Here is an 11,791-nt window from a genome sequence, read left to right on the forward strand (position 1 = left end):
CTCCGCGGACGCCAGCTCAGGCGTTTCTTTAAGGGAGCCCTGTTGAATTCGGGGAGACAGACCCGGATAGGATCCGGCAGCGGGACATCATCTATATAAAACCATTCCGAAGGCTAGTCCTCGGACGCCTTCTTTGGGGTTCCGGATAGATATCCGGTCACGGCGATATGCCACACTTTAGAAGCTTCTTCTTCAATATTTTCAGTAGCTTCTCAAATCCTTTGTCAGCCACAACATTCTCTGCCTTCCACTGCAGCAATTCCAGTACGGTACCGAGCTTTGTGTTGCCATCTTCACAATTGGGGTACAACCCTTTTTTGTGATCCTCTAACATGCGATCGAACTTCAGCTTCTCCTTTTCACTTTCGCATTGCGTCCTTGCATCGACAATGACCCGGCGGAGATCACAATCATCAGGCACATCGTCTGGTTCCTCTTGATCTTCAGCAGCTTCACCCGTTGCAGCATCACCGTATTCAGGGGGCACATAGTTGTCATCGTACTCTTCTTCTTCGCCGTCTTCCATCATAACCCCTATTTCTCCGTGCCTCGTCCAAACATTATAGTGTGGCATGAAATCCTTGTAAAGCAAGTGGGAGTGAAGGATTTTCCGGTTAGAGTAAGACCTCGTATTCCCACATTCAGTGCATGGACAACACATAAAACCATTCTGCTTGTTTGCCTCAGCCGCTTCGAGAAACTCATGCACGCCCTTAATGTACTCGCGGGTGCGTCTGTCACCGTACATCCATTGCCGGTTCATCTACGTGCATTATATATAATTAAGTGTCCAAATTAATAGAAGTTAATCATCACATTAAAACCAAAGTGCATACATAGTTCTCATCTAACAACATATAGCTCTCCAGAGCATCTAATTAATTAAACCATACATTGAAACTATGTAAAACATTTCAATGCGAAAACAAATGCGATCATAATCGCAACCAAGGTAACAATTGATCCAACGGCATAATGATACCAAGCCTCGGTATCAATGGCATATTTTCTAATCTTTCTAATCTTCAAGCGCATTGCATCCATCTTGATCTTGTGATCATCGACGACATCCGCAACATGCAACTCCAATATCATCTTCTCCTCCTCAATTTTTTTAATTTTTTCCTTCAACAAATTGTTTTCTTCTTCAACTAAATTTAACCTCTCGACAATAGGGTCGGTTGGCATTTCTGATTCACATACATCCTACACAAATAATATCTATGTCACGTTGGTCGGCATAATTTTCATAAACAATAAATGAACCAATAGTTATAAAATAATATATATACCACATCCGAATCATAGACAGGACGAGGGCCGACGGGGGCGGATACCAAAACCATCGCACTATATAAGATGCAATAATAAAAGTAAGAAAATAATACAAGTATCTATGTAAACATGCAAGTAAGAATATTTTTCCTTTCAGAAAGAAGATAAAACAAGAGGCTTACCACGGTGGTGCCGGCGATGAGCTCGGCGCGGGTGATCGACGGCGGTGAAGACGGGGACGGGGCGTGACGGACCGCTAAACCTAGACAAATATTATGGAAAATGGAGTTTGGAGGTCGAGCTTGGAGAGGAGAAAGCTTAAGTACTGTGGCTTGGGCATTCCATCGAACACCTTGTGTGCATAGGAGGTGAGCTAGAGCACCACCAAGCCCTCTCCCCCTCGGCCAGAGAAAAATAGAGCACTGGGGTGCTCTGCTCGCGAGCGAGGGGTATATATAGGCACCTCATTGGTCCCGGTTGGTGGCATGAGCCGGGACTAAAGGGGAGCCTTTGGTCCCGGTTCAAGCCACCAACCGGGACCAATGGTGGTGGGCCAGGAGCGAGGCCCATTGGTCCCGGTTCATCCCACCAACCGGGACCAAAAGGTCCAGATGAACCGGGACCAATGGCCCACGTGGCCCGGCCGGCCCCCTGGGCTCACGAATCGGGACCAATGCCCACATTGGTCCCGGTTCTGGACTGAACCGGGACTAATGGGCTGAGCCGGCCTGCACCAAAGCCCTGTTTTCTACTAGTGAAGCGCCTACTGTAGCGATCAAATATAGCAATTTAGAGCATCTACAGTCGGATTTGGCAAATCCGGCTCCCTATACGTCCGCAGTCGCGTCCGTGGATAGTCCCGTTGGCCCCTCATATCTTGTTCCTGGCATCCACATATCTCAAATACGGATTCTCAAATCCATATAAATCCATGCACATTGATCATACACGCCAATATCGCACGTAAATAACAAATGTTGGTACTGAAAATACATAGTTCTTGTTGCATAAAATTTATTTAAGTGCACAACTTAAACATTAGCTCTTTGGTTTTCATTGTGGGTCCACATATGCTCCTCAGGATCATTGAGTTGCTGTTCGTGCATCTGATGATCTCGAAGATTCTGATGCATCTGCAGAAAGTTCATAAGCTGTGCTGCATCCTGATCTTCCGGGATTTGAACTTGTTCTCTAGGTGCTTCTAAATCATTGGTTTGGGCTACACCATCACCCTCCTCCTCAACAATCATATTTTGCAAAATAACACAACATGTCATGAGCTGCCAGAAACTTTTGAAATTCCACATCATTGCAACTCCGCGAACAATTCCCTAACGAGCTTGAAGCACTCTGAATGCCCTCTCCACATCCTTCATAGCTACTTCCTGCATTGTTGCAAAGTAGCTTTGTTTTTGCCCTATGGTTCGAATATGGTCTTCACAAATGTCGCCCACTGAGAATAAATGCAGTCTGCAAGATAGTATCCCATGTTGTACTCACGGTCGTTGACAGTGTAGTTGCATGGCGGCGATTCCCCGTTGCAAAGCCTCTTGAACACCGAAGATTGTTGAAGCACGTTGATGTCGTTGTGAGATCCCAGTATTCCAAAGAAAGCATGCAAAATCCATAAGTCTTGTGATGCCATCACTTCAAGTATGATGGTGGCCTCTTTGGTGTGAACTTGATACATTCCCTGCAAATTTTTGGGACAGTTCTTCTATTGCCAATGCATGCAATTAATTGGTCTGAGCATTTTTGAAAACTCTCTGGCCTCTCCAATAGACAACAACCTTTACATGTCCTGCACATTTGGTTCTATCAAATATTCTGCTCCAAACACCTGCACCACGACATGAGCAAACTTGACAGTAGCCTTCAGGCATATGCTCTCCCCTATCCTGATCATCTCGCCAAGGGCATTTGCGGCAATACCAAGTGCAAGCATCCTCAAAGCAGCCATGCACTTCTGCTTAGCAGAGAAAGAAAGTGGTCCGCAACAATCCCTCTTGAGCTTGAAGTAGTCATCATGTGCCTCCACTCACTCCACAATGTGCAAAAACAATGGTTTCCGCATGCGGAAGCAGCGATGAAACCATGGACCATCCGAAAAGGTTGGGTTTGGAGCAAAGTAATCCTTCAGCAATAGCCGTGCCCCAGACACCCAATCCCGATGTATCACTCTTCTCCCTTTGATTGAGCCCTTAAAGTTGAGAATATGCTCCACCCATCGGCCTATTTCGTCTTGCATGCTCATGAGCATGATCGTGACCAACTATTTGTCTGAATCCGAGGAATCAAGGAAGCTTCTTGAATCATTTGATCAAGCTCTGTTGGCCCATACTCCTCGTCGGACGAAGCATCAGAATTCATCGTTTTCCTTGAAAAATCACAAAAAAAATCCGATCAATCAATGTATCGAGCACATAGAGTGCAAAGCGGAGCCAGAGAGTTGCCGGACGTACCGTGGTGGGGGTCCAAGCCGGCAAACACGACCCCGACGGCAAGGATGGGAGAGACGATTGCTCTGTTGGAGGTGCCGACGCAGAGGCTAGGAACTGCTACGGGGCGCGCGCGGCGGCAGACCGGCGAGACGGACGTCGAGGAGGATGAAGAAGAGAGAACAGAGCAAATGAATCCGGTAGGTCAATTTGGTGCAACTTGCGGTGGGGACAGCCTGTCGGGTCAGACGCGCGCGTGGACGTGCCCATATCTGCCCCATATTTGGGTTGGATTTGAGGGGTGCCGGTCAACCCGGACGTTTAAGGTCTGTTTGAGGCGTCCGTCTGGGTTGAAATTTCGTGACTGAGCGTCCCGCCCGAGCGTATGAAGCGGGTTGGGGCGCGCAGCTGCAGATGCTCTTACCCTGGTTTTTTTCGCTTTTTACCTTAGGCTTTTCTCCCATGCCCGGTAGCTTAGTCTGCCTGCGGCCCGTTTAGAAAGGAAAAAAATTCACTAGCCACTGATGTTTGCGGCCCGTTTAGAAAGGAAAAAATCGCTAGCCACTCATGTGTGCAGCCCGTTAGGCACTCACGGTCAGCGGCCGCCGCACGAAGACGTCCGAGCCTAGCTCAAAAAAATAAAAAGACGTCCGAGCCTAGTGTTCGTCGGAGAAGTCCCAGTCATGCAGTTTATTTCTCAGCAACAACGATTTCCGATCCACAACACAAGACGACTCCCGTATCCTCTATAAAATCCTGGCGATCGAGGGGACGTCTCCTCGTCTCGTTCAATAGAATAGATCGGTCCATAGATCAATCAGGCCTAGCTAGGAGATCATGTCGCATCGGCCGCCGCCGCCGCCGCATGCTGAAGCCGCCGCAGGCATGGGCAGAGGCAGGGGCAAGGCGCGAGTGGTGGAGGTCTGGGCCCATAATCAGGAGGCAGAGCTGGCTCGCATGTCGGACATGTTCCGGGACTTCCCCATCGCCGTGGTGGCCACATCCTACGACGTCCCTCCCCGCCCCGTTCCAGGCTGCGCCCGCGAACTCGCGGCAGACGCCGACGGCGTCTATCACATTACTGGCCTCATGCCGTACTACCGCAACATAGACGCCAACTGCCAGCACATCTACAACGAGCTTTTTTACGGTACCCTATACTGCTGAAGCAGGATGGACCAGTATAACTAAATCTGACCATTGAATTCTTGAGGGTAGGATAGGCATCAAAATCAAGGGCGACATGTTTTATTTTTGCCACGGGCCTAGGTTTCAGCCCATTTTATACGCACACGGCACACCCAGTCATTCGCCTCCTTCTCCCTGCCGCCGGCGCCGCCAGTCGCCGCCGCTCGCCTCCTTCTCCCTGCCGTGGGCGCCGCCGGCAGTCGCTGCCACTCTCCCACGCACAGCCCTGCTCGCGTGGCCGCCGCCACCCCGCCAGTCGCCGCCGCTCGCCTCCTTCTCCCTGCCGTGGGCGCCGCCGGCAGTTGCTGCCACTCTCCCACGCACAGCCCTGCTCCTGCGGCCGCGCCACCCTAGTCGACGAAGCTGCTTCCGCCCTTGTATATCCACGCTCGCCGTCGTGGACCTCTGCGGCGCGTCCCTGTATCTGGACGTGGTAAGGATTACTCTTGTGAACACTAAAGTAGAATTGGCATGTCTTCAGTTCATGGACAAATCATGTTGAGTAGTGCTGCAGGATGGAAAAAATCACAGTTAATTAGATCTTGCATGATGGGGAAAATCAGAGTTAATTAGATCCTGCAGTGCATGCTCGTCAAAAGAAATGTTCTTACGGAATGCATTGTCATCTGGTACATGGTGTTTACCAGTGGGTCATTTGTGCTGGATAGTGGGGGGAGGGGGGGGGGGGGGGGGGGGTAGCCACGGTTTATTAACTGTAATATTGTTTTGTGCTAGAATTCATATGCCTGTGTACTGCTGTCTATGAACGTCAAAACATCATGGCTCAGTTTCGGACAATAACAAAAATAGTACCAAATGTTGTTCAATGACATACTGGATTATATGTAATGTTCTGTTTGATTATATACGCAAGCATTGTTACTGATGCATTTTGATCTTATTGTTCATACTTTTAGCACGACATACTAAGGCTATCTTATTCTTCATACTGAAACGAGTTTCAGTTTCACAAGTGGAATTCAAATAAGTGAGATTTGATTCTTTATTAATTGCAGTGTTTGACATGGAATATGGGAGTGCCACCCTGGAGGACATTGCAGAATATGATACGGTAGTCAGTCAAATTTTTGGCAGCGAGGAAGAAGGTTACAATTACTATAATGCATATGCTCGGTCAAAGGGTTTTGGTGTTAGAAAGGAAGAACTGACTAGGAAGTCGGACACGAACATAGCTTTTCGGCGCCTCTATGTCTGCTCTAAAGAAGGATATCGGGCGAGGAAGCACTTTGAGAAGACTAAACGGGTGCGAACTCCTAGGCCGCTGTCACGTTGTGGATGTGGCGCTCGGATGGAGATCGAGCTTCGTATGGATAATGGTGAATGGTTTGTAAAAGATTTTGTGGACGAACATAACCATCCACTCGCTAAGCCTGAGCAGACAACTTACATAAGGTCACATCGTGGGCTGAGTGACGTGCAAAAGGCTGATGTCATTGAGTATGGAATTGGTGGCCTTCGAACACATCAAATAATGGAAGTAATGGAGAAGGATAGTGGTGGTTTCAGCAAGGTAGGCTTTATACCTCGGGACCTGTATAATTTTGTTGCCAAGTACAAGAAGGAAAGGATAGAAGGCCGTGATGCCGAATTTGTGCTCCGTTATATGGCAGCCCGAAAGGACATGGATGGCGAATTTTTTTACAAGTACACAACTGATAGTGAAGGGCATCTGCTGAACATCTTTTGGGCAGACGCACAGTCTCGGATTGACTACGATGCCTTTGGTGGCGTCGTGATCTTTGATAGCACTTACCGTGTGAACAAATACAACCTGCCGTTTGTCCCCTTCATAGGAGTGAATCACCATCGCAGCACGACCGTGTTTGGCTTCGGTATTGTCTCAGCTGAGACCGAGGCATCTTTTGTGTGGTTGCTTGAAGCATTTTTGGAGTCAACGCAGCAGAAACATCCTAGATCAGTTATCACAGATGGTGACCATGCAATGGCGAAGGCAATAGCGGCGGTTTTTCCCAATACAGATCACCGGTTGTGCAGCTGGCACATTGAGCAAAACATGATACGACACCTACGGAAGCAAAAGCTCAAGGATTTTAGGAAATTTGTTTATCACATCTGGGATGTCGATGAGTTTGAGAGACGTTGGGTTGAGTTTATGGTGGATTATGATATCTCTGAAAAAGATGCTTGGATTATGACGATGTACGAGCTGAGGAAGAAGTGGTCTAGGGCCTATACGAAAGGTAGATATTTCCTTGGCATGCAGAGCAATCAGCGTAGCGAAAGCCTAAACTCTAGGCTTCATAAGAATCTGGATAGGAGAATGTCACTTGTTGATTTGCTAGAGCACTCAGATCACTGTTTATCGCGTATCCGCAAGAATGAGGCCGAGTTGGATGCTACAGCTTCACTGACAGTGCCTTTTACTGAATTAACAGCTGATCCACTTGAGAGAAGTGCTGCTCTCATTTATACTCCAGTGATGTTCAAGAAGGTAAAACATCAAATCATGCAGTTGTCAAAATGGGAAGTAGTAGAAGTGACCAAGAATGATGCCTTTGTTCTGTATACAGTAGCTCGCAAAGAGAGTAGGCATGTGACGTATGATGTGAGGTTTGTCATGGCAGGCCCGTTGCTTCAGAGCTTGAATTGCCGTTGTCTGAAGATGGAATCGGAGGAGATCCCGTGCGCTCACATTTTTTCTGTTCTAAAATACCTTGGCTTAGTCAGCATTCCTAGGTGTTGTGTCTCAACAAGATGGACGATGGTAGGCAAGTCCGCATTTGACTCAGAGAGGAATGGTAATATGCATGAATGGTCTGAGCGGATGGATCGTTACCATGAACTTCGGAACATTTGTAGTTTGTATTTATTCAAAGCTTCAAACAGCCAGGAGACGTCACAGAAGGTGGTGGATTTTCTCAAGGGTATTATAGCTGAAGGGGGCGAAGATGGTGGGGAAAATGAGGCGGCATCACTGGGCCCTCTTCCAGCATATTTTTCAGGGTCAAGCCAAGCATGTCCAGGAAATGTCCGGAATCCAAAAATAATTAAACCGAAAGGTGCTCCATCCAAGACATCCAACAAGAGGTGGAAGCCGTTTAACGAGATTTGGAATGAAAACAATGTTCCGAAGAAGTGAATTTTATTTTTATAATGCCTGACTTTTATAATGCCAGACTTATATGAATTGATTTTTTTAGTGGTGGTGCCGCTCATGTACTCGTCTACTCATGCTATTGATGCATCTCCTGAAACCATTATTTTGTTGCGTTGTGTGGCAGAAGAATTATTGTGTTGGTGTTTCCTGAATGATTTATCTTATCGCATGAAGGTCATTTTATTGGGATTAGGAAGTGCATAGTAAGCGTGTTCATATGATCTCGCGAGTCAATTTCTAATTTCTTGGGTGAGTTATATATTTTGTTCTTGAGCTGAAAAGTTGGCTATGGCGGTATCTGGACGGATGGTTGCACATATATGCAAAGTATACACTGAAAAGGAGGCAATAGGTGAAAATCATAAAATTAATTACCGTTTTGGGCTACAAATAATAAAAAATAATTACAAGCAAAATATAAATAATGTCCATAATGGGATTCGAACCTGTGAACTTGAGGACATTACTAGACAACGTAACCAGATGAACAAATATTTTTTATGTAACTTTTCAGATATATAGTTATTTATGTCACTTCAGATAGCTCGCAATAAAAAAAATACTCCATCCGTTCCTTGATATAAGGTGTATAGATCTTTTAGAAAAAGTTTGAAATATAAGGTGTCTTGCGTTGCCCCACTCGTTTGAATATTTTTTTAGGGATTTGATTACATTTACTTATATTAGGAAAACTCCTCTATTTTCTCATGTCAATTAGTCAGGTGTAATCTCGCCCAAAACTTGTGAAATTTTCACTCCACGTGCGTTCTTTAATTTTCGTGCCAAAAACTATACACCCTATATTTGGAAAATATTATAACTAGGGTCGCAAATTATTTTGTACAGATAATTGGAGTCACCTAATATCCTTCTGTACATCCTAAAAATTGGAAAAAGTTTGAGCTCATTTGGTTGAGTTGGAAAAGAAAATGCCTTTGAGACTTGGCCTCCGGCAGACCCGAACGGTCCTGATTGCACATGATGTACGTGATGATATGGATGAAATGACACCAAATTTTGTCAGCATGTGTGCATGCCCAATGTATTACCCCATGCATGATTTGGACGAAAATAGACAGTGAACGCACGTTGCGTCACGTCCGGGCGGTGTTTTAGGGTTTTTTCAGCGGGAAAATCCTATAATATTCATCGAACGTCGGGAATCAACGAAAATTGGCATGCATTATTGCCATGGTTCTGTGAGGGTGTGTAAAAAGTTTGAGCTCATTTGGTTGAGTTGGAAAAGAAAATGCCTTTGAGACTTGGCCTCCGGCAGACCCGAACGGTCCTGATTGCACATGATGTACGTGATGATATGGATGAAATGACACCAAATTTTGCCAGCATGTGTGCATGCCCAATGTATTCCCCCATGCATGATTTGGACGAAAACGGACAGTGAACGCACGTTGCGTCACGTCCGGGCGGTGTTTTAGGGTTTTTTCAGCGGGGAAATCCTAAAATATGCATCGAACGTCGGGAATCAACGAAAATTGGCATGCATTATTGCCATGGTGCTGTGAGGGTGTGTAAAAAGTTTGGGCTCATTTGGTTGAGTTGGAAAAGAAAATGCCTTTGAGACTTGGCCTCCGGCAGACCCGAACGGTCCTAATTGCACATGATGTACGTGATGACATGGATGAAATGACACCAAATTTTGCCAGCATGTGTGCATGCCCAATCTATCCCTCCACGCATGATTCGGACGATAACGGACACTAAACGCACGTTGCGTCACGTCCGGGCGGTGTTTTAGGGTTTTTTCACCGGGAAAACCCTAAAATATGCATCGAACGTCGGGAATCAACAAAAATTGGCATGCATTATTGCCATGGTGCTGTGAGGGTGTGGAAAAAGTTTGGGCTCATTTTTGGTTGAGTTAGAAAAGAAAATGCCTTTGAGACTTGACCTCCGGCAGACCCAAACAGTCTTGATTGCACATGATGTACGTGATGGCATGAATGAAATGACATCAATTTTTTTCCAGCACGTGTGCATGCCCTATCTATACCCCCCACGTAAAATTTGGATGAAGCCGGACACCTAACGCATGTTGCGTCACATCTGAACAGTGTTTTAGGGTTTTTTCACCGGGAAAACCCTAGAAAATGCATCAAACGTCGGGAATCAACGAAAAATGGTATGCATTCTTGCCATGGTGTTGTGAGGGTGTGGAAAAAGTTCGGGCTCATTTCGTTGAGTTGAAAAAATACATGATGGCATGCATAAAATGACACAAACTTTTGCCAGCATGTGCGCATGCCCATTCTGTACCCCCACACAAGATTTGAAGAATTCGGACACCGATCGCACGTTGCGTCAGTCCAGACGGTGTTTATGGTTTTTCAGCCAAAAACCATTAAAAGAATACATCGAACATCGGAAATCAACAAAAATTGGCATGCATGCTTGGTGCTGTGAGGGCGTGGAAAAAGATTGAGCTCATTTGATTAAGTTGGAAAAGAAAACGCCTTTCAAACTTCATCTCCGGCAGACGCGAACGGTCTTAGTTGCACATGATGTACGTGATGGCATTGCATGAAATGGCATCAAATTTTGCCCACCATGTGTGCATGCCCGATCAACCTGGACTTTTGAGCCTGATACAAGGGATCCGTCTCGGTCGAGAGTGCTGCTTCTTGGTGTTGGAATTGTTGAATGAAAATTTTGTAAGAAATAAAAAAAATACTTGAGATATGAAAAAAATGAGGGATACTGGAGATATGAAATTGGTTAGTACGTAAACCCGATTTGCTACCACAGTGAGGGGATATATATTGGAGTTTTTATTTAACTTTTTTGACACTTGAGATATGTATTGCAGACTGCCATGCACGGGAGTTAGGTATAGCTGTCCCGCAAATAAAGGGAGTTAAGCTGCCAATATCCAGAGAAAGAAATAACAGAAACCCATCGAACTACTAATACGCTCGATCTAATCTCCCTCCAGTTTCCGCCGCCGCCGTTTCCACGACGTCCTCCACAAAGTTGCCTGTGTGACACTGCATAGTTCGTTCATGGAGCATCTCTCTTATCATCCACCACCACGGAAGACACCACGAGGGAACCCGCCACCACCGCCATCAGTGAACCCGTCACCTGCGAACCAGCCATCAGCGAACCTGCCACCACCGTCATCAGCCAACCTGCCACCAGCGAACCAGCCATCAGCGAACCCGCCACCACCTCCATCAGTGATGCCGCCACCACCGCCAGCAGCCAACCCGCCACCTGCGAACCAGCCAGCACAGAACCTGCCACCAAGGTACCCGGCACCAAGGAATCCGCCACCTCGGAACACGAACGACAAGGCGAAGTCAACAACAGCACAAGGGAAATCACAAGCAAAAAGGAACACTGTAAGGAAATTCAGTACCTGATCAATATTACGGCAGAGTATTCTGTTACGTAGATGTGCATATTATATCAGAGTATTTCGTTTCTTAGATTTGTATATTAGAGCAAAGTATTTTGTTTCGTAGGTTCTGACAGATTAATATCCAAGCCTATGTTTCCCAAAGTATTTTTGGACTATTTAGTCCTTATTTCATAGTTGTCAGATGTGCAATCAAACTTGGGTTGAAGGCATTGTACAGTAAAGATGCATGGTTAACTGCTACTATATTTATTATGTAATAATACTAATTGATATCCTTTTTGATCCAATGATCAGGAAACACAAGTCTGTTCCATTGTAGCATATCATCGAATTACTAAAGATTTCACTGCAGACCAGATAAAAGCCATAGAA

General features: G+C 46.0%; 2 protein-coding genes across 2 annotated transcripts; one reads left to right on the top strand and one right to left on the bottom strand.

The window, feature by feature from the left end:
• Window positions 1-2,692: 2,692 nt before the first annotated feature.
• Window positions 2,693-3,235, bottom strand: LOC147981247 (uncharacterized). The gene is made up of 2 exons (XM_087515911.1): window positions 3,116-3,235; window positions 2,693-2,968 (listed from the first exon to the last, which is right to left on the bottom strand). The coding sequence occupies exons 1-2, from the start codon at window positions 3,233-3,235 to the stop codon at window positions 2,693-2,695; spliced, it is 396 nt and encodes a 131-aa protein (XP_087372037.1).
• Window positions 3,236-4,550: 1,315 nt separating this feature from the next.
• LOC147981248 (protein FAR1-RELATED SEQUENCE 5-like) lies at window positions 4,551-8,022 on the top strand. The gene is made up of 4 exons (XM_087515912.1): window positions 4,551-4,863; window positions 4,937-5,398; window positions 5,918-6,496; window positions 6,614-8,022. Exons 1-4 carry the CDS (start codon window positions 4,551-4,553, stop codon window positions 8,020-8,022), a joined length of 2,763 nt encoding a protein of 920 aa, XP_087372038.1.
• Window positions 8,023-11,791: the final 3,769 nt, after the last annotated feature.

This window comes from Triticum urartu, chromosome 3A, assembly GCF_056163025.1.
Source record: "Triticum urartu cultivar PI428250 chromosome 3A, HENAU_Tu73, whole genome shotgun sequence".
Taxonomy (NCBI): domain Eukaryota; kingdom Viridiplantae; phylum Streptophyta; class Magnoliopsida; order Poales; family Poaceae; genus Triticum; species Triticum urartu.